At 50.7% G+C, this 22710-nt stretch overlaps 1 protein-coding gene across 1 annotated transcript; it reads right to left on the bottom strand.

Moving 5' to 3' along the window:
* Window positions 1–544: 544 nt before the first annotated feature.
* Window positions 545–21031, bottom strand: ATCAY (ATCAY kinesin light chain interacting caytaxin). The gene is made up of 10 exons (XM_067558118.1): window positions 20710–21031; window positions 18555–18684; window positions 10963–11027; window positions 8849–9070; window positions 6559–6744; window positions 5091–5193; window positions 4280–4411; window positions 2095–2181; window positions 1036–1134; window positions 545–643 (listed from the first exon to the last, which is right to left on the bottom strand). The coding sequence occupies exons 2-10, from the start codon at window positions 18629–18631 to the stop codon at window positions 604–606; spliced, it is 1011 nt and encodes a 336-aa protein (XP_067414219.1). The 5' UTR covers window positions 18632–18684; window positions 20710–21031; the 3' UTR covers window positions 545–603.
* Between the last annotated feature and the right edge of the window lie 1679 nt (window positions 21032–22710).

Genomic DNA, 22710 nt, shown 5'->3' with positions numbered 1-22710 from the left:
AATTACACTTCCTGTCACTTTGCAACACCATGGCATGGTAAAGCAGTCTTACAGGGGCTCTAGGGCTGGTCTGGACATGGAGTGGTTCCTGATTAACTCCATGTGTGCTATTTCAGAATAAGAGTATCCACACATGGAGTTAATCAGGGACAGTTAATCAGGACCAACGCCATGTGTAGACAAGCCCTGTGCCTAAATGAGAAGCAGGCCCAGTAACTCCCTTGCAGCTTTATTCTGGGGCACTGTTCCTGTGCAGTGTTGATGTGTTAGTTAGTGGGACAGGTTCTTCCTATGGATGGAAGTTGCGGGTTGAATTTACCACAGGGAGCATCTTCACAAGGGAAAAAGGTACACGGTTAAGTTAGGTAAAATCCTAGTGCAGACAAGGCAGTTGGCTGGTTTCCCACAAGTCAGCAAGTTGAATTAAAACCCATGGGGAAGTCTGGGGTTTAAACAGCTCCTCACTTTGCATCGTTTATCTGCTCTGAACCAATATCAGTAAAAATCAAAAACAGACCAAACAAGTTGCCTAGGTTACAAGTTATAACACCCATAGGAGAAAGCTTGGGACAATATGAGCCCCATTCTCCAAAAGGCTGGTTTTTACCTTTCTTTCCTTGCTTTGGTTCTCTCGTCTTCATACCTGCAACAAACGAGGTATTTCTTTAAATGTCGCTATCAGGACAATGCAGCCTTCCGCTCTGAAGGCAAAAGAGCCTGGGGCAAGCGATGGCTACAGAAGACAAAGAGTTAATGTGTTCTCTCTCTCGCATTTCCTGTCTGCAGGAATGGAGAAATTTGGGTCACAGAGAGCGGATGATTTGCCCAAGACCAAGTAAGGAGTCTGTGGCAGAACTCAGACTAGAACACAGCCAGGCCTCCTGAATACCAAGCCTCTGCCTTGAACACAGGACCATCCTTCCTCTCCAAAGGCACTGAACTGCCAAAAACTGCCCCGGTGAGGTGCTAAGGGACTGTGGCAAAAGTGCACCAGGGTTTCCACGTTTTCAAGTGAGAGGTCCCTGTGATACTTACTGTAGGATGCAGTCGGGAATCTGGACGTGCTCCATCGGAATAATCTGCTCCAGTTCTTCCAGACTGTGAACATACTGGATCTTATTGATAAACTTCACACTGACGGAGAAAGAGAGCATACACCTTTTAAGAGCTTTATTGTGACTTTCACCTTCATAGAACGGTGACTAGATGGGTTATACAGCCAGATCCTATTGAAGCCTATGGGTGTTTTGCTGTTGATTTCAATGCAGCTGGGATGTGACCCAAAATAACTATCAGTGCTGGAAAACGAAGGCTTCTCTTTCGCCAGAGGCTGTGAACTGTTCAGACAGCTAGAGTGGAGTTCCCCTGCTCACAAGGAGACCATTGTTACAGTAACTTTTGCTAGGAGATGGTGGCTGTGGGGTGAGCTCTGAGCACCTCCCCTGTTAGTTTTTACATCAATCTCTACAGCGACCCCACCTGGGAGGGGCTGGGGCTAAGGTATCTGGGACTTCTCAATGAACCAGAGCTCTTGCATCGTGTCTTGCACTAACTCCTCCGGGGAGAGAATTTGGCCTAGCGTCATCCATGCTAGGAGCACCCAGACACCAAGTCTGGAGTTGACCAAGTCAGTCATTCCTTTAGGTGTTATAAGAACTTGACAAAAACAAAGAACCTCAGTAACATCTGGACACCTTCCCCCTCCACCCGTCAGTAAATGTCCTGTCACGAAAATACAAATGGACAAATAACCCTGCTTGCAATTTAGAAGTGAAATAATGTTTTGAAAGTTAAGAAACAAAATCTCTAATCCCGAAGCAGCTTCCCTTTCTGGTTGCACCACTAGGTTCGCAGGAACGGCCAGGATCAGTCAGATCTGAGGTCCACTGAGCTCAGTATCCTCTCTCTGACCATAGCCAGTACCAGGCGCTCCAGAGGAAGGTGTGAGAACCCTGCACTAGACACATGGGATAATCTGCCCCTCGCATAGCCCTCACCCTGTTCTCTCACACTCAGAGATTGGCTTAACCTTGGAAGCACAAGGTTTAATAACCTTTCCAAAAACCACTTGCATGGGGAGGGTTCTTCGTTCACCTGATGAAGGGCCTGGATATAGCCAGCACTGTCCGGATGAACCACGAAGGGTGCACGATTATCAAAGCTTTCAGGTTTTTCCGTAGCCTGTGGAAAGGCCAGATGTGACAATGGGTTAGATACAAACTCGTGTATGCCCCTGTGGGGTGCCGTGGATTTCAGTGATTTACTCTGGTGTCGGGTCAGAATTGGGCCTGCAGGATCATGTAAATAAGAGATGGAAAAGACCTGCTAGGTCACAGCTCTGCCATCTTTAGCTGTTATAGGATGTTCCCTACTGTGTATCCATCAGCACCTTACCCCATCCTTGCCTTATACTCTCTAAATGACAGGGCTTCCACCACGTCCTTTGGAAGAGGAAAGAGAAAATCAATTCTGTTCCTAAAACAGCACAGTGCTAGTCACACAAAGGATCTTAGGTGGGCAGTGTTCAGTGTCACCTAATTTTTAGGTGCCTAGAAAATTACCAGGATTCACTGACTTCGGTGCCTGGGCTCCCTGTACAATGAATGGGGAGAGACGGGCGCCTCAGAGTGGGGTTCACAAAAGCCAGCGTGCTAGGTGGCTCCTTGTCTAAGCTAGCCAGAGGGAGGTGCCCCGCCTTGCCCTGCTCACGCAGATAGGTGCCTTCTTCTGTCTGGGATCCTCAGCTGTAAGCCCTTCTCTTGGCAAGCTGCGGAAGGGGGAGAGACCCCTGGTTCAAATGCCCCGTTCACTGGAGGAGGAGAAGGGATTTGTACAGGGATCTGCCACCTCTCAGGGGAGCCCCCTAACCACGGGGCTGCAGGATAGTCTGATGTGGGGGAATCCCTCAGTCTCTCCTGTTGAAGCTGTTCCGTTGTGAATACATTTAAAAAGTCATTGGAGCAGGGGGCTTGGATCTGCCGCCCCCTAGGGAGAGTGGGCTGGCCACCAGGCGACAGAGTCATTCTCAGGCGGCTTGTTCTCTCTGGCTCAATGATTCGTTCAGGATTTATACACGATGGAGACCCAAAATGAGGCACCCCAAATGATCGGCTCTCTGCCAGACCCCCAAACCTGAAATCAATGGACCTATGCCGGTCTACACCAGCAGAGGATCTGGCGTCTGCAACCTAGATTAAAATAGCGTCACTGAGAAATTCTCTTTTAACTTGCTGCTACCCCAGGATGTGCGTATTCTTATTATTTGGATAATGCTCTAAGAACCCCAGTCATAGAACAGGGCCCCTTTGCGCCGTTCAGACACAGAGTTTCCAATCTAAGTTTGAGACAAAAGACATCGGGGGGATACAAACAGAGAGAGATGGGGAGCACAAGGAAACGTTACTTGTTATAGTTCAACACAGCTTTAGTACAATACGCTTTGTTTCATTGACTCTTTAAGCTTCATGCATTAAATTGATGCTGGCTTGGATGCAGGGGGGCAGGACCGATTCTATAGTGGGGGTGCTGAGAGCCATTGAGCCTGACTGTAAACCCAGGATATGATGGAAGTTGCGTCGAGCCAGAGTGTGCTTCAGCCCCCCTAGTTCAAGCACCTATGCTCAGGTCTGTCTTTTTCTCTGTTACTCTAGTTAGACGTGCTTGTATTTAATATTCCCATGAAATATAATCCACAGAAGGGATGACACAGCATCAAAGTCTGTCAGAATGATCCTGTATTTTCTTGTTTAGGGACCCTAGTCTGTATATGCTGCATCTTTATCTTTATACGTAACAACTTGGGGCACGTGTTGAAGTATGAACACGGTCACCGGGAATGAACGACAAGTGAGTGTGAGGAGGAAGCAGTCCTAACAGCTCCTCCTGCTGGTACCATTCCACACTGCAGGCTGTCTTTCCCAGTCTATCACTGGTGCTGGTACCTCGTGGGAGATGTGGAATGATACCAGGTGAGAAACAATTCTGCCGATTTTGTCCCCTTTTTGCTAGAAGGGATGGATCTGTACTGAGAGGAGCTGTGGCGCTCAGCAGTTCATCTGCTGCTGCTGCTGCTGTTTGATCTGCACTGGAAGGGAGGTGGGGGTCCCAGTCCTAACATACCTTATATGGATCCAGAAGAGCCAAAATCAACTTTAAAGCTGTGGGGCTGAGTTTCATTTACATGAAGGCTCCTTTGCATTGTTTTGGCCATGCCTTAAGCTGGGGCTATATTGCAATGGACGATCATGGAAAGAACCTGTCTGCAGAAGAAGTTCCTCACCTTCTGTCTATCATCTGGTAGCATTTCTTCAGCCAGCCCAGGCCCGGCATCCTGCGACGTGGTGTAGCTCCATTCAGGTACACGATCATGTAGTCCTCAGCCACCAGCAGCTCCAGGCTACTGATCACGTACCTATCAGGTGGAAATCCAAAGCAGAAATGGAGTGAGACTGCAGGAATTGAAGTGCTAGTACAGACACTGAGGTTCCTTTATTTATTTGCATACACCCCCTTTCCCAGCTCTGCCAGACTGATCATTTCCTGGTCTAATGTGACTCAGGTCTCTGCATTTGGTGACAGGAAGGTTCAAAGGAACATTGTAACTGAAAATCTGACCAGTCTGTCTTTGTGGATCGTGGGATTTGGAGAAGATGTTTCAAATCCGTCACTAGGCACCTCTGCTGGAGCCATGGACGGTGTGTGCTGAGGTGTGGCCTAGAGGTCAGGAACTACGTGCCCAAGTTCCTTTGCACAGCAGTAGCCTGAGATGGACAATTCCTACCCTGGGCATGCATTTATTGCTGGGCACACATGAATGATGTATGTGAGGCTGCTTTGAGGTATCTGTTTTAGGTCAGAATTTGGACCATTGGGCATGTATGAAGACACAGTGGGCAACAGGCCATCCAGTAGCATTCAGCTAGATACACAGCTGCACCCTGGTATGGCTGGCATGGATTCCAGCGTGTCTGGCTTCCCAGTTGAGGTTCTCCATGCCAGGTTCCAATGAGTGGCACAGATACTGGTGTCCCAGGTCCCTGGGTAACCTTCCTTGTCTCCCCTCCACCATGCAACTTGGCGTAGTCACTTACAAGAAGAGATTCTCCATGATATAATGGTAGTCAGCTAGGTTACTGTCTGGGAGGTAGCAGGCAGCAAAGACAATGATGGCATTGAGACCTTCTCCGTAGTACCCTAGTAGGGAAAGAGATGGACAGCATGGCTACTTGAGTGCGACGGGGGAGGGGGGGGGGAAATATGATGATGAGGTCAAAATGGAAAACAACAAAGTGCTTCTGCGGCCAGGCCCGTGCTCCTGCTATGTTGTGGGACACCACCCCATCCACAGAGAGGTGTCCTGATTCTGTGCAGAACTCCCAGCAACCTCCAGGCAGGAGGAGCTATGCAGGATAACAGGCCAGGAAAGATGCAGTGCAACACATCCTTTATTCTGTTCATTTATAAACCTCCTGTTGCTGGAGCAGCGAAGGGCTTAGTTCTAAATAACTACATCTGGCAGCGTGCAACAAAGTGGGCGCAGATGAGGATTCTGGGAAATTCCCAAGGAAGCTGGGAGAGGTCACTGACTGAGAAAGCCCCATTTATGATTCAGTCCTGGAGACTTTTACCCAGGGTACGAACAACAATGGCTTCCCATTTGATCTGAATATGCTCTGCCAGAGCCCGTATTCAGAATGACCAGTCTATGGATTCAGGGGAAATATGGTCTGATGTCAAAGCCCAGGAATAGGAGCGCTCTTCCCCGCTTTACCACTGACTCACTGCTAGCCACGAATTTTCAAAAGCAACCACGACTTCTGGTGCTTTCGTATTTGCGTGCCCAATCTGAGACCTGGTTTTCAGCACTGCTGAGCTCCCACAGCTCCTGTTGACTTCAGTGTCGTGCACCTCTGAGAAGGGCCACCCCCTAGATCTATTGCTGCGGTTCATTACTGTTCGCTTGTTATTATGTAGCTAGGTTTTTTAGGGTGACACATAGGGTGGGGTGGAAAACGGCTTTCCCATCCCCAGAAGATTTTTGATATTTCATTCTGTCCTTCGATGAAAAGTCAACATTTTGAAAATTTTTGCAGATGAAAAATCTACAAGACACCCTGTTCAGGTGAATCAAGACATTTGGCTTTGACCTTTTTAAAATTTGTTTTATGTTGCACTACAAATTCACTTACATTTTGAAACAAAAAGTCATTTGGAACCAAACGGGGAACTTTTTGTTCTGAAAATGTCAAAATGGGATGTCTTGACAATTTCAAACTTTTTTTTTCCAACACAGAAAGGCGTTGAAACTGGCCCTTGCCTGCAAAGTTTTGGTTTTGATGAATTGGCATTTTTCAACAGGAAAAAAGTGTAGCAAAAAATATCCCAGCTGGCTCTAGTGATGTGAATGCTGCCATGCTGAGTGTGATAGCTAGCATGTACGATATGATTACCTGCTCTCTTTACTGATGATCAAGACAATCAGTTGCTATATCCCTGCCAGCCACCATCCCGAAAAGCAACATTTTGAAATTAAGGCACCATGGTCTCCCTCATCCTCACCTCCGTGTGTTACCACTTTCATGTAGGGCTTGATCATCTGCAGGTCAATGCGGTGTTCCTGCTCCCCGATGATGACCGTCCTCCAGAGTCGCCCATTGGTAGCGCTGCCGTCTTCTGCCACCCCATCCCCAAACAGGTCTGCGCTGTCCCCAGGCATGTTCTTGGCTGTGGCCACAGGTGTATCATCTGGAAGAGGGGAAGAGAAAGCTCTGGTGAGCTTCTCTTTGAGACTGGGCAGAGGTCTAAGGTGCTTATCTGAAACAAAGGGCTGGTCTACACTGAAAACTTACATCGGCATAGTTATGTCTCTCAGGGTGTGTCTCTCAGGGGTCTCCCCCACCCCGACAACACATCAAGACCTAGACCCTGGTGTAGACCGTGGTTCTACTGAGTTTTTCTATCTACCTAGCTTCCGCCTCTCAGGGAGGTGTCTATACTGCAGCATTACACTAGTGCAGGTGCAGCTGTGTTGCTGGAGTGGGTTATGTGTAGACACACCCTACATTCTAGCTTAAGAATGCATGCACTAAAAATATGCGTTTGAGTTTCAACGTGCTCTCTGTGCAGAGACGGTAAAACAACACAGTAAAAAAGGCAGTTAGAGACAAAAAGAGATTGTAGGAAGGCGCTGTGGCCTTCCCCAGAGTCTGGACCTGAGGAAGGGCCGCAGCGACCGGGCTGGACCGAAACAGGCCCAGCTGGCAAGTCTGCCCGGCAACAGAGAGGCCGGGCTGTGATAGGGCTGGCAGGCCAGTCTGCCCGGCAACCAAAAGGCTGGGCCGTGATAGGACCAACCAGCAACAGAGGGCGGAGACCCTACAGGAAGGGGCAGTATAAAAGACAGGCCCCAGAGCTCAGTAAGAGGGAGACTGCTGTTGGAGGCAGATGTGCTGCCCCACTGGTGGAGGCCTAGGCTGGATCTGACCCGACCAGATCCGACCCGAGGGGTGCTTGCCTCCCAGAGCAGGGACTCTGACCATTCCCCAATCCTGCCTCAGGGCCTGGAGACTGGGTAGGGCCCTCAAGTAGCTGGACCAGGCCAAAGTGAGAAGGTAAGGAATAAATGGTCACTTTTCACAATGGAGAGAAGTAAATAGTGCGGACCTGTACTGGGACCAGTGTTGTTCATCTTGAAAAAGGAGTAAACAGTGAGGTGGCAAAGTTTGCAGACTATACAAAATTACCCAAGATAATTAAGTGGAGAAAGTGAATAGGGATGTGTTATTTATCCCGACACATAACATAAGAACGAGGGGTCACCCAATTAAATTCATAGGTATCAGATTTAAAACAAACATAAGGATGTACTTCTTCACACAATGCACAGTCAACCTGTGGAACTCATTGCCAGGGGATGTTGTGAAGGCCAAAAGTATAATTGGGTTCAAAAAAGAATTAGATAAGTTTATGGAGGACAGGTCCATCAATGGCTATTAGCTAAAGATGGTCAGGGATGCAACCCCATGCTTTGGGTGTCCCTAAGCCTCTGACTGCCAGAGGCTGTGATTGGATGACGGGGGATGGATCACTCAATAATTGCCCTGTTCTGTTCATTGCCTCTGAACCATCTGGCATCGGCCACTGTTGGAAGGCAGGATCCTGGACTAGATGGACCCTTGGTCTGACCCAGGATGGCTGCTCTTATGTTCCTGTTCTTACCTTTGGAGGCTGACTCGTGGGAGGCAGAATGGAACGGCCTGTGTTGGAATCTGGCCCGCAGTCAGTGCCCTGGCTCGTGTGCAAAGTGGCACTGACTCTTTACTGAGCACAAATCGTCAGGACTTCAGTGTCACGCCTCCTGGGAGAGACGGAGCCCCCCACTGTGGAACAACATGCTGGAGCATTAACTTCGGACTGACTCAGAGGGAAGGGCACTTCTGAATCACCGCCACCAACCCCTTCCTGGAGTGGGGTGACCAGATGTCCTGATTTTATAGGGACAGTCCCGATATTTGGTGCTTTGTCTTATATAGGTGCCTATTACCCCCCCAGCCCTTGTCCTGATCTTTCACACTTGCTCTCTGGTCACCCTGTCCTGGAGTTGTGAGGGCAGAGCTTCAGCTGGCCTCAATTCTTGGAGCTCCATTGGCTGCAATGGAGCTCTGACAATTGACAACCGCTGAGGCTCAGCCGCACTGTCTGCCGTTCATGTCCTGAGGACAAACTGTATAAGGCGGAGCTGTGTGTCAGAGCTGGAGAACAGCAAATCAGAGTCAAAAGAAAGAGGGTTGACGTTACCCCAAGACAAACACCAAGCCCTAGAGAAATCCACCCGAAATTTGCCTTTTACCTTCCCATTCCAGTTCATTCCCGTTGCCCAGGAACTCCAGGGAGTCCGTCTCATCCGGGGTTTCAATGTCATCTACGTTAATGTCCAGGTCGTCGGGTGTGTCCAGGAAGTCGTCGGACAGGATGGAACCCTCACTCTGGTCCAGTGAAATGTTGATTTCCGGTGCTATGAGCGTCTTGCGCTTACGATGAGCCCCGTTAAAGTTTAATGTGTTAGGGTGAGCTGCAAGGAAAAAGGAAAGTAAGTGACAGCTCGTCCTGATCATCCACCTTTACAGCAAGACTTTGCCCTTCCAGATCCTTGCATCCTAACACCCCGGGGCTGCAGGTCTTGCTGTCCCCATTTTAGAGGGGGGTTAAACTGAGGCCCAGGAATGTTAAGCATGTGTCCAAGCCAAGAGAGTGAGTCACTGGCAAGAGCCAGGAGCACAGCCCAGGTGTCTTGACTCCCAGCTCTCTGTTCTAACGAGGCCACGCTCCCTGCAGACTATGAAACACAGCTCCACTTCTTAAGCATTCACAAAGTCGATCCTCTTCATTCAGGAAGTGCTAAGTTCCACCTTCCTTGCTGCGCTGGGCAAGTTACTGAGACTGAACGTTCTCTGAGACCAGAGTCTCCATTCAGTTAATAACACTAAGCATTAATATAGTGCCTTCCATTTTAAAGAATAGATATTAACTAATTAGGGTGACCAGATGTCCCGATTTTATAGGGACAGTCCTGATATTTGCAACCTTTTTCTTATATAGGTGCCTATTAGCCCCACCCCCGGCCCCATTTTTCACACTTGCTATTTGGTCACCCTATGACTAGTGGATGCTCACGAGCTCCTGCGAGACAGGTCAGAATCATTATCCCCATCTTACAGATGGGGAAACTGAGGCACAGAGGCCCTGTCTACACCAAGAAGGAAACAGTGGTTGAAAATACTCATAAAATATAAATGACACTAGACCAATTTGGGGCCTAATGATGCTAGAACCTGTTTTTGAGCCTAATTAAGAACCAGATAATTGTTTTCATGGTTTGATCTCTGGAGCCCTTGCTATGGCTGATTGTTGATGGTGGTTTGCTGACCCCTTCCTCCCAGGAGGCAGGATGGGACAGTGAATTAAATATATGGCTGCGACTAAGGAATTCTGAGTTCTAATTCTGGGTCTGCCACTGCTTTGCCCCAGTCACTTGTTCTCTCAAGTCCTGTCTATGATGGTTAACATGCTTCTCTTAGGAGAAGTCTACCCTAATAGCCAACCATAGCAAAAGCTGCAGAGATCAAAGCACAGAGATGAACAGAACAACTTTTCCTTATAGGATGAAATAACCTCATAAAATAAAGCCAGGGAACAAAGATGTTTAGGAACGAATGCAATCATCTTTTTGTTCTGTTTGTGCAGCGCCTAGCACAATGTATAGTGCTCAGTCCTGGCCCATGACTGGGGCTCCCAGTTGCCACAGCATTACAAATAATAGCGAATAATAAGGATTTATCCTTAGAGTTCCCATCCTCTCCCCATTCAACAAATGCTAAATAATAGCCTTACTACATTCATGGCGCGTGTGTAATAGTTGTACCTGCTCTATTCCGTGTGAGTCCATGTGCATGGCAAAGCTCGCTCAAACAAATGCAACTCTGGACTCTGGTCTGAACCAAGTGAATTACAGTAGCACTTGCTCGGCTTATCGATGAGCAGCTGGCTTTTCAAAAACTTCCCTACCGCTTTGACGCAACACGCTGAGGCTGCGGGCAGCTCTGGAGAGTGCAATGCAAGGCACAACTGTGTACCAGGCTGGCCACCAGCCGGAGGGAGGCCATGGGACATCCCGCTCCTCCCTCACCAGGAAGTTGAGGGGGGTGGGATGTAATTTGGATGGGTGGAGCACCCAGAATTCCAATAGGAGTCAATGGGAATGTTCAGCACCTGGAAAAATGCCTCTTTTCCCCACTTGTGAATCTGCAACGAACTCAAATTTTTATTGGTTCCATCCTGCCCTGCAAGATTTTTTGCCCAGACTTCAAGGGAATTTGCTCCCACTCTCTCTAACCACAGCCTGCTGCCCATTGTGCTCAGCAAAATACCCTCTTCAAAAGCCGGCTAGGCAAGGCTGATACTTACAGGACATGTGCTCATCTTCTGTGGGGCTGCCCAGGGAGTCCATTCCTGTCTCTTCGGGGAGGGGTCTGCAAACCAGCCAAAACAGGTGTGGAGGCCAAGAGAGATCAATTAGCAGGAGATGCCACAATTAAAGTCTGTTCCACTCCTCTCCCGGGCTTCCTACTGACTATCTTTACGCATGTTAGGCCCCTCGTATTTATCAAGCTCATCAATCAAATTCAAGGTACAAAATCATTTAAAAATCCCTCAGGAAGAAGCCACCTACCCCGATACCAAATGGGACAGAACCAATGACCCTCACATCCATGCCCTCTCCCACCCAACTCCTTAGCCAAAGAAACCAATTCCCCATGGATGCAAAGGAGTGGAGGGGAAAAGGCATCGTAGATGCAAAAGGCTTGGGAGTGGGCCCCAAAATGGACGAGAAAAAAACCAGCCAAAGAAGTTAGGATCTGCCACGTATCCAAAAGAAGTAGCCAGTGAAGGACCCCAGCAAGAGCGTCTCAAAGCAAAGATTGAGAAAGGCCTTGCCCAAGACTGGGCCTATGTCTCTCTAGGGAGAGAGAACAATGGATCTGCCTTGGCCAACCCTCACTGCTGGGCAGGGATATAGGACCAGAAGAGGCCTGCAGGTGTTTAGGGTCTCAGGCTATGAGGAGCTTTAGATGCTAATACTTGATATTGAGATACACAGCTATTGTTCAGCTGGCCTTGCATCCCTGACCTTGTACCCAGGGGCAGACGGTGCTGCACACAATGGAGTGAGAGAACTCTACCAGGTCTTTCGTTGTTGATGCACTGGAGAAAATTGGGGGGAAACGTACCAGTTATAAATCCAGTCTCTAATATGCCTTTGAGCCATGTCCATTTCAACCAGACACAATAGTCGAGCCCGGTCCATCCCGTCTGGAATCGATAGGCGGTTGGCCTGGGAAAAACCTCATCAACTGCCCTGTATTTTTCTATAGCATTTTGCATCCCAAGATGCTGTATGAACTATCTGTATGTGCACACACATGGATCGCGGTACACACATACTGATCACAGCTCCACTGAAATGCAGCCACTTCTGGGGTGCAAGGCAGCAGCCAGACACAGAGCTGCCACACAGCAAGGAGAGTGGATGTTTTAGCCAAGGGCACTAGAGCAAACTCTCTTTTATCAAAAAAAGTGCCAAGAGAATTCCTCATTAAACTGCAAGAAACCCATGTTAGCTTCCTTTAAAGGCCGAAGGGACGAGTCAAACCTGCAGGGATTTGAATCTGTGGCCCTGGGGAATCTATAGATTCCAAGTTTGATGCTTCAGCTACTAAATTATTGCCCCCCAGAAGCGTGTGAGCAAAGCAATTAGCCATGCCACTGAGATACACAGAAAATCCTCATGCATCATCTGTGTCCATCCATGTCATATCTGTTAATGGAGGAGGCTCCTTCAGAACTAAGGTCAGAGGAACGCTTAGCTTCTGCAGAAGGAGTCTCTGGACTATTTGATGGCTGCTGCATTCACTGGCCTTCAAAAGCTCCCCTTTGCCAAACTGAAGGATGGGATAGTGACAGACAGGTGAGTCTAGCCTAGCTATTGAAGGTGGCAGACCTCTTCACTCCCCTGATTGGTGGACTCTTGTAGGGAGGCATTTTTTTAAATCCGTTCTCACTAGTGCATGGTTCCTTACACCCTTGTGTCCCTGCCTATCAGGATGAAGCTCTCTGACTGAATCGAATAATAATAATACTAATTAATTGATAAAGTATTCACATAAGAGCCCCAGTCATGGGCCAGGGTCCCACTGTGCTAGGCGCTGTATAAACACAGCTATAGGCGGCGAGTTATATGGGCCCCTGGTACGTGGGCTCCACCAACATTGAGGATGGTGGGCCCAGCTCCACCAATATTTCTGTGGTGTTGGGGGGCTGACCGTGGAGGTGCAGAGCGTAGTGACTCCCAGCACCCAGGGCGGCTCGGCCATTCTGCCTCCCTCCCCCTGGGCCCTGACACAGTCAGCTGCTGGCCAGGAGCCGCTCCGGCCCCGGCCCCCACAAGCTGCATGTGCCACATGGCGGTGGCCGCCCCCTCCCCGTCCCTTCTCCTCACCCCTCTCCCATGTGGGCCCTGCGTCCTGGCCGGAGCTGCTCCCGGCCCCAAGCAGAGCTGCGTGGGTGGCTATTACCCCCTTCTGCCCCTGCCCCTTCCCTGCCCCTCTCCTATGTGGGGCCAGGGCACCACTAAAAATTATACAACCCTGACCCATGAACACAGCACAAAAAGATGGTCCCTGCCCCAACCGGCTTCCAGTCTAAGGGTAAGACAAGAGACAGCAGATGGAGACAGACCGCTCGGGGAGCACAAGGAAACGGTGAGATGGTATTGGCCAGCGTGATAGGCTGTGGTCTCAGCACAGCAGCAGCCTGGCTGCCGCTAAGTTTGACGCATTGCAATATGCATTGGGTTTAGAACATAAGAACGGCCATATCGGGCCAGACCAGGGGTTGGCACGCGTGACCATTCCGAGCAGCACACCACGCCGCTGCCGGCCCCAAAGCAGGGCCACGCGGCAGCCGCTCCCCCCCCCGGCCAGGGCACCGCTGGGCCAACATGGGAGAGGGGCGGCCACCGGGGATGTCGGTGGGGACCTTGTGCAGCCCCATGAGAGCTGGAAAGGGAAATGGATTAGCGACCAGGCCATGCCTAACCCTCGGAGCTCAGCCACCCTGTGGGCTGCACTCACCTCTCCGAGCAGGTGGATTTGACTACTGCGGTCACTGAGCCATAGCCCCAGCCCTGGCCATCCTTGAAGTAGCCCCCCCCCCAATCTGCATGTGTCCTGCCAAGGAGGGAGCGGCACGGTTGACATATGCTAAGCAACACTTCTCGCCGTGTCAACCTGTGGTCTGCCCAGCCGTGCTGCGCAGGCTCCCGCTGGCACCTGCTGCATGGTAGTCTGAAGCGCAGGCGGCGTTCCTTCTGCCTAGGGCCTAATCACCCGGACTAGAACTTGCGTTCCACGAGCCAGTGCTTGCGAGGGGCTACAGGAGGAAGCTTTGCAAGTTCAGGGACTGAGCCCCACAGAACAGGCCAGTCTCAGAGCAACCCAGGATTTCTGTTACCTGCTATGGTCAAGCAAGGGGGACAGACTGCACTCACCCTACAAAAACACAGGCTCCCTTTTGCACTGACAGGACACCCCAAACCCCACTCAAATTACACTGGCTAAATAGTTAGACTAAGGGATAAGCCCTTGGGAACCAGGTGGTTGTCTATTAAGGGGTGTCTGAGTTCTGATCAAAGGCACTGGCTCTAAAGACCGGCACAGTGCCCATCAGACAGCAGCACCTGAAACTACAAGAGCTAAGAATGATCCTAGATCAGTGCAAAAGAGAGAGAGAGACACACACACACACACACCCTTTTCTTTTCTATTTTTCTTTCTTTTTTGGCCTAGCTGGCTGTTCGACTGTGATCTGACCTCTGGCGCCTGACACAGTCGGGTGATGCAGTGCCAAAAAAAAAAAAGCCATCTGGCTTGGGTGTACCAAAATACACGCTGCCGTGGGGCTCGGAGGCTTATGACGCTGATGGGGGATTTCAGATCCTTTTCATTTTGCAATTGAAACTGTCTAAAAATAGGAAGGATGGGGTCTTCCTTACCTTTCCGAAGGATGCTTAGACTGCGACTCCTAGTTCTGAGGGTGTCTTCCCTTGGATTTTCCTTCCCACACAGTTAGCTTAAGAGACTTTTCCTTCCAGAGTTCCCTGAATAAAGCAGCTTTTCTAAGGGTCATGGGCCACCGTTTTGCTCTGTACTGATCATATGATGGCCAGTTTCACCCTATAAGGCACCTGCTCTCGGGCAGCAAACAGGCTGGGCCTCTTGGTGCTGTGATTAGATGGATGCTAGGGACACAGTGAGCATGCTCCTGCCAGCTCCAGCATCACTGCACGACTGGAGTCACACAAACAGCTGAGACGTACCGTAGCCAGGAGACTAAACCTTCAGGGCGCTCTGGGGAGGCGGGAAGGACTTTCTTCTGGCTGGTGCCATTTAAGTCATTCTCAGACTGGGTTACAGAGCTCAGCTCAGATGTGCAGCAATTCATGTGTGTCCCCCACGCCTTTGCTACCAGGGATCCGGAAATTCACCCCACAATCCGGCTGGCTGGGGGAACATTCGCTTCCTGCCCTTTGCAAAGCGCTGAGTTCACGTCACCCAGCTGGGATCTTTGTAATGCACCTTCGTAGCCAGATGGGTTAATTGCAGCTAAGCAAATACAATTGCTCAGCACAGCACCTGGCAGCGAGATACGGGCTCAAAGGGAAGCTGGAAGTGACGGTCTCTGTGTTGTTCGATTTTTAGTTTTGAGGATAAAAATATCGTTAAATAATTCTCCAACGCCAGCTAAATTCTGCCAGTCCAGCAGGAAGCTCATGTGTCCAGTAACTGGTTTGGTTAGGGGTTATTGACATCAAACATTAACATCTTTCCCTGTTTAATTTCTATGCCGTAGATGGGAGTGTTGTTTTCAACCCTTTTTCATTTGCGGATCCTTAAAAAGTTTTGAGAGGAGGTGCGGACCCCTTTGGAAATCTTAGACATAGTTTGTGGACCCGCAGGGTCAGTGGATCTCAGGTTGAACACCACTGTTTTATGGTGATGACAACCTTTCCCGGACCCTTTAGGCAGTCTGCGGACCCTCAGGGGTCTCTGGACCATAGGTTGCAAACCACTGCTCTAGTGGCTAGGCCAGGGGGCCTGGCATTCAAGACGCCAGGGTTCAGTTCCTAACACAGTCACCGATTTGCTGTGTGGCTTTGCGTACGTCACCTCAGCTCTTTGTGCTTCAGTTGGCGAGTCTGCAAAATGGGAATAAAGGGTACTGACCCTGCCTTGAGATCTGAGTGAAACCTAATAGACGTGCTAAGTATTATTGTTATTAGACAGCGTGTTTGCTGAAACTGAAAAAATGGAGCTTTGTGGCTCCTGCATAGACACAGCAGTGTGGCTAGTGGCTAGTGCGCTGGACTCGGACTCAGGAGACCCAGGCACATTGGCCACTGTGTTTATACAGCACCTAGCACAATGAGGGCCTGAGTGCAGTTGGAGCCTACTTCCTCTAGATCAGTGGTACCCAATCTTTTTGGCTCGGGGGCCACAGATATCATTTTTACAACCCTGAAGGGCCACCAGTCTCCACCAGCTCTGCTCCCCTCGCCCCCCGGCAACCAGATGGAAGGAGTTTGGTGAGGAGGCTGCCTCCCTCCTCGCTGATCTCCCGTCCCCCTGGCTGCAGCAGGGACCCCAGCGCCTAGGGATCCAGGCGCAGCGCTTTGCTTTGCTTCCCGCTACAGCCCGTCCCCTTGGCTTCAGCAAAGAGCTTGCACTGGTCTTTTAGCTCCTCAGCAACGCGCTCCGCCTGGGTCCCTAGGCAGCGGGCAGGGGAGCGACGGGCCACTTTGAAAGCCCCCCGGGCCACTGGGTGGGACCCACTGCTCCAGATGCTTCGGTAATAGAAAAAAATTGCCAGATCTGGGGGAGTCACGACTGCTCTCCCGTCTTCAGCAGCTCTCCTGCTCAGGGCTAGCTTGCTTTCTGATGAACTCTTTGCCATTTTGGGGCCCCTGACCTCCCTGAAATAAGCGAGGGCTGGTCCCATCCTCCAGTAACACAAATGCCTGGCTGAGTCTCATTCCTGTGCAGGGGGGGAGGACAACAAGTGAACAAAAAAGAGCCTGGGGCCCTGGGCTGCAGACAGAGGTGCTTAGATCAGCCCTGCAGCTGAGCCTTGCCTAAACAGAGCTAAGCTAATCATCCAACGACAAGGAAGCCTCTGACTACAGTGGTTGGGCTGGCCAGGGTGCTGCACTTAACAGCTGGACTTGCACAGTGGGGCCCACTGTCCTAGGAACACAGGGTCACTGTGGCACCGGCGGGGGGAATTCCGCTGCAGCTGGGGAGAGAGGATTGCTACTTGAAAGGTGTCTTCACAGCATCCGGGCACCGCCGCTCCTTCCCATTCACCAGCGCCAGCTGTGTCCAGTCTGAGAGCATCGCTGCGTCCTGAGTGACGCACGCTGGTGTGTCCAGGTGCCGGGCCCGGGCTGGAGCCTGGAGCTGGGCGAGAGGGGATCTATGCGAGGGGCAAAAATTCGGAGTGGGAGTGAGCGGATGCAGCTTGGGCCTTCTCTCCACTGCTGCCTGACAGCGCCAGTGGGAGAGCAGTGCTTGCGGATGCTCCCGCTGGGCTGGATGTAGAGCTAACTGTCTGGAAGTAAGAAAGGGGAGACTTAATCGGTATGTCTGGAAAAACGGTTTGGCTGTGAGGTCTGTCAGGCTGGGCAGAAGCTGAGTGGACTTAGGAACCTGAAAACTAGACTTGCTTTTAAACTCTTGGGGGAAAAAAACCCTGGCCTGGCTGGTCTTTTCCAATAATGATTTCCATGAACTCCGTTGTCTTTAGTGGAGCTGTCCCGCTTACACCCAGGTTGAATGTGGCCGTTTTGCAGGAACCTGGATCCTTCATGCATGTGCTTAGGAACGCTCAGCCGTAGCTAGGTTTCCAGGGAGGGAAATTTTCCTCCAGATTTGCCAAGTGGGATGTGCAAAGCCAATGACAGGATTCGCTCATCGCCATGCAGAGGTTTGGTGCGATTAGATCTCACGGCCTGCTTGAGAGCGTCCCTGGGCCTTTGTTCTAACCACTGGACTGCCCAACAGCCAGAATCTCCTCTAGTGTTTAAATGACTAATAGATGGAATAAAGCAGTTCAGCGAATCTATTCACTGTACATGAGGGTTCGTGCATTCAGAGGATTTTCATCTGTATCCAGTATGACTAATAAAATGGCCTACCAGGTGGTTACACATATATATACACAATACATAGGGGTGCAGCCCTGGCTAGGGAGTTTGGATTGGCTTCTCAGTGTGAGAGCATCATATTGTCCAAGGAGGAATAAAAGTGGCGGCAGAGGACTGGGGATGGCTGAAGATCAGCAGGTTTAGGTGGTGCAAGTTCAGATAAGCCCCCTGAGGTTTCCCTGAGACAGAGAAAACAGGCTCAGTGCGTCCTGTGCCGGCAGAAAAACCACCGTGCTGAAAAGTTGCAAGGAAAAGCAAAGTTTTTATTTCATTGGTTTGCAGCAGAGGCCTCAGTTAGGACCTGATTCTGCAGCTCATAATAGCGTCATGTAGCAGCTACTCACACAAGTAGTCCCATTGACTTCCATTACTTCACTGGGGCTGCTCACTTGAGTAAGCACTACTCAAAGAAAGGCGTGCACAATTGCTTTCTTCGATGAGCCGCTCCCTGCATCCCAGATGGGAGAAGGAGGCAAAGCGAGCTATCCCATGACCCCGGTGCTCCTCACCCTGGTATCTGAGTGCCCAAGGAGGCACGACTGTGATGCAAGATTATTGCCACCCCCACATTTTTAAAAGGGCTGTGAGACACCTTTGCAAACTCAGTGCTTTCTGAATGCAGCCTTTTGCCTCGGCTGTGCCTCAGCTTTGGAAGGAATTGCTTGTCAGAACCAGGCCTCCTACTGCTCCCTAGTAAAATTCTCCATGACCTTTAGCCAAGACTTTTACCAGAACAGACCTGGGGAAGTCCTCGTCCTGCCACTCCTCCTTCACGTCCACATTCTCCATCCGCAGCGTGGCTTCCGTGGTGCCCATTGCGCTCGGGGAGAGCCTCTGGCAGCACTGTTTCCCCGGCCAAGGGGCTCCGTCTGGAACACGAGACACAGCAGGGTTGACAATGAGCACCTTTGGAAAGCTGAATGTAAGCTACGACCCTCAGGATCCGCATCCTGCTCGCATCCCCCTTAAACTTCAGCGCATGGGAGTTCGGAGTTTTGATACGGTCTGCTCCAACGTCAGACGCTGTTTGGAAAATTTAGCGCCCAGTGTGGGTCGGGGGAAGTGCTCAGATCTGACGTGACTGTACATTCTTTCTACATAAAACCCAGTGGCTTATAAAAGCACAAGCCAGTAAGCCCCTGGACATGGTGTTTTGGGGATATTGACACCCCTGGATAAAAACAAATCAGCTGGGACTGGTGTGTAGGCTCTGTCTAAAAGGTGACCACAGCAAACTGCTTATCTGTCATCCTTTGAGATTCTAGTGCTCAGCCCAACCATTGCAGTGATCTATGGGGGCCCAGCAGACTCAATTCTGTGGTGTACGGGCTCACCTTTCAGCTTTTATCCTGCCATGCTAATAATATTGACGTTAACCCACACAGTTGCCAATGGAAATTAAATACAGGTTTGAAGAACAACAATACAAGATCAGTTTCAGGTCATGTGGCCGCGGCTTCTGTGGCCATTTTGCTGTCTCCTATGGATGTTCATTTCTTGTGTTTCACAGAGAAATTTCAGGGCTATGGTCTGTGCTGTGACCCACCCGCATTCAGAGAGGAAGAGAGAGGCACGGGGTCTGTAAGGAAGACACTGGCTCTTCTTCACCCAGGAGCTGCCTGTTGTCACCTGGTGGCATTCGTCGCTTGCCCTGGGTTCCATTTTTATAAAAACATATGTCAGACCTCTAGGGGGGCACACATCTGCAGGGGGGCTCTGCGCTCGCTTCCATGGGGGTTATACTGCTGGAACGCCACGGACTTCAGTGCAGTCACTCTTGATCCATGCTAGTGCAGGCAGGAATCAGGGCCCACGGAGCTAGCTCTCATTTACAGTCAAGCCTCGAAGTGACTGCAGGTGACTCTCTCTGAGCAGCCCCTTTACGCTGCCAGTCAGTGAGAACCAGGCCCGCCATAGCTCGGGCCTGATCCCGTATTCCTTGCACGCCTCAAGTTCCGAATGAAGTTGGTAGGAATTTAGGGTGTGCAAGGACTCAGGGTGAGGACCGTATGGTGTCAGATCCTTTAGCACGGCCCCACCTATTCCTCTGTTGGCCGCATTCTACTCCCATGGAGCTCCATAGCAGCTGCATTTAACAGGAGCAGGATGAGGCCCTATTTTTGCAAGGGCACCGTCGGAGCTGAATGGCGGCTATTACATGCCTGCACGTCAGAGCAGTCAGCACGAAACGTGCAGGAACGTGCAGACTGAATCCAACCGGTGCCACAGACACGAGCTGGCTGTGTATTTAGGGGGTGGCTAGAGAGGACCGTATTTTTAATACAGGCTCCGTGACATCAGCGCAGATCCTGAGTGACTCCACTAAAGTCAGCGTTGCCCTTTCGGCCCACTCCCTGCTGTCTGTGCGAGCCAGTGCTGTGATGATTCCGAAGGAGGCACCTCCTTTATACAGAGAGCGTCCATGATGATGCATTAGAGGGAGAAGAGGTTCTGTCTGCCTGCTGCTTTACGGAGGGGAAGCCCCATGGAAGCACTAAGCAAATCCTGAATTAATATTTACTGTGGACATTGCTGGGGCGGGGGGGCAGCCCAGGTGGAGGCTGGCAGAGAGCTGGGTGGTGAAGGGCTACTGCGTTATCCTCTTCCCCTCCCTCTGTCTGTGCGGCGCTGCCTGCATTACATATTTTTCTTTATCCTGGTGCATTGCTGGATGCGCTGCCTGGGAACCGAGCATATTTGTGCTACTGGATGATTTCCTAGCCTGTAGGAACGAGCGATGCCCCAGAGCCGATACAGATCCAGGGAATGCAATCCCCCTTACATAATCCCTTCAAAGCATCATGGAGAAAAAATAATCACGAGCTAGAGCCTGTGCCTCCATCATAAACCCTTTCCCCAGCAGGACGGAAGTATGGATGGCATCTTGTACTTACCGTCTGCGGGTCTTTTCTTGCTACTGAAGAACAAAGGAGCTCTCTCCTGTATTCCAGCTGGGCATTCCTCCTTCTGTAGCCGGGGCTCCTTAGGATGTCCAGGACTGGAATAAAATTGCAGGTGTGCAAGGCTGTCGCAGCTGGGGAACGGGGAGATGCATCAGGGCTGGCCTTGGTGGAGGAGCTGGCCTTTCGTTTGGGAAATGGATGGCAGTTATTTGTATTCTCCTAACACGGCTGCTGCCACCAACGCCGCTTGCTCTGCCTGGGGGCTGCCTCTGAGGTATTTGATTATTTTCAGCTCACAGCTGGCTAAGCCTTCGCTCCCTTAAGGCAGCTAATTGCACTGCTTTTGTGTGCTGGGAAGGGAGAGGATGGGGGTGGGAGGAGAGCTAACAATATATAGCACCCCCTTTTCAGTGCTGCGTCTCCTCTGATTGGCTAGAGGACAGCAAATATCTCCACAGCCTCTTTCTTGACATCCTGAGCATCATCAGCCTCCGGCAGGATCCGGCCCAGGAAAAGAGCGGGGAGAGGGAAAGCTTTTTAATAGAGCATCATAGGCTATGTAAAGGCAGAGGTGGCATGGTCCAAGATAGGTTCTCTGTACTCAGTCGAACAGCGTGCCCTCTTCCCCATGGCATATCTCTGCACCTGGAACAGAGGGGCTCTCCTTGCGGCTGGCAGCTGGAGTGGGGGTGGCCAGGAGGGCTGCTGGGGAAGTGCAGACCTGAAGAGGGCATTGGGGGGAGCAGAAAAGAATCACTGTATGGAAGAGGGAGGATGGAAGGCAGGTCTATGCAGATGCAGCCCAGAGCAGATGGCAAGTGGAAATGGCACCAGCTGAAGATTTTAGCTGGGGGCTTTCACAGGGGTCTAGGGTGTCCAAATCCCACTGTCAATGGGAAGCAGGCACCTGACTCCCTTAGGCACCTATGAAAATCTCTGCTTCTGTTTCAGCCTGGTTTTGGGAACTTTCCTTGGGCTTCCAGGAAAATGCTGTTATGAATGTAAGATATTGCTGCTGTGGTACGTGTCGGCTAATTATTATTATTACTGATTATTTGTATCATCGTAGAGTCTGGAGACCCAGTTATGGACCAGGGCCTCTTGCGCTAGGGGTGGTACAGGCACAGAACAAGAAGACAGTCCCTGCCCCCAGCTCATGGACTGGCTGCCAGCTACCTGCATCCAGCGCATCGATTAAAGCTTTATAGTCTGAGATCATCCATCCTCACAATCCCTCACAGAGCCAGATCCTCCACAGGTGTAAATCTACTGAGGTCAAAGGAGCTATGCTATGTTTTACACCAGCTGAGGATCTAGCCCCCAAATTGTTTGGCCCCTGGAATGCTCCTCGTTTCTGGAACTGCTTTCCAAACATTAGCTCTTCAGCAAATTGATTTCCTGCTGGCAAGCCTCGGTGAATAGATGCTGTCATTGTACTGAAGGATTTTCAGCACCGCTCCGTGTTGGACTACCTCTGCTCCCCTTGAAATCAAAGGCAAAATTCCCACTGGGAGCAGAGCAGGCCCAGTGCTGAATGTGGCTGAATATCCCATCTGGATATGTTTGGCACCAGCAGTGTGCTAGGAGCTGTACAAGGTGCAAAGATAAAGACTGCCCTTCTTTCGTTACTGAATCCTCCAGCTAGAGGATATAATATGATTATGAAACTACTGAGCAAATCTGGTTCCCCATCCCCATCCCTGGCACATGCATGCAAGGTCCAAGCAGAATTATCTGGCTTCCACTAGGAGGGGTTGATGGGGTGGCATGCCAAAGGCAGGTTGGGCAGGACTCCCTGCCTCTTAGCCACACCCATGGCCCTCCGTCCCTTCGCATTGGTTTGGAGCCAACTCCATCATGCACAATGAGGGAGTCCATGGTGGTTCTGCTGGACTGAGGGCTTCCAGCTGCCCTTCTGCTGATGGTTGCATTTCACCTGCAAATCAGGCCAGACAGGAGAGGTGCCAGGATGATTTGGAGTCTCTGAGGCAG

This window comes from Emydura macquarii, unplaced genomic scaffold (assembly GCF_026122565.2).
Source record: "Emydura macquarii macquarii isolate MOO-44397 ecotype Brisbane River unplaced genomic scaffold, CSIRO-AGI_Emac_v2 contig_306, whole genome shotgun sequence".
NCBI lineage: Eukaryota > Metazoa > Chordata > Testudines > Chelidae > Emydura > Emydura macquarii.
This window is presented reverse-complemented; position numbering and strand designations above follow the sequence as displayed.

Bases quoted from the DNA above. Each gene is read 5' to 3' on its own strand.
- ATCAY (XM_067558118.1), bottom strand. From the start codon at position 18,631: ATGGGCACCACGGAAGCCACGCTGCGGATGGAGAATGTGGACGTGAAG. The intron at 6,745-8,848 runs GTAAAAGGCAAA...CCCCTCTTCCAG, and splicing joins GAATGAACTGGAATGGGAAG to ATGATACACCTGTGGCCACA. The intron at 1,135-2,094 runs GTGAACGAAGAA...TTTCTCCGTCAG, and splicing joins ATATCCAGGCCCTTCATCAG to TGTGAAGTTTATCAATAAGA.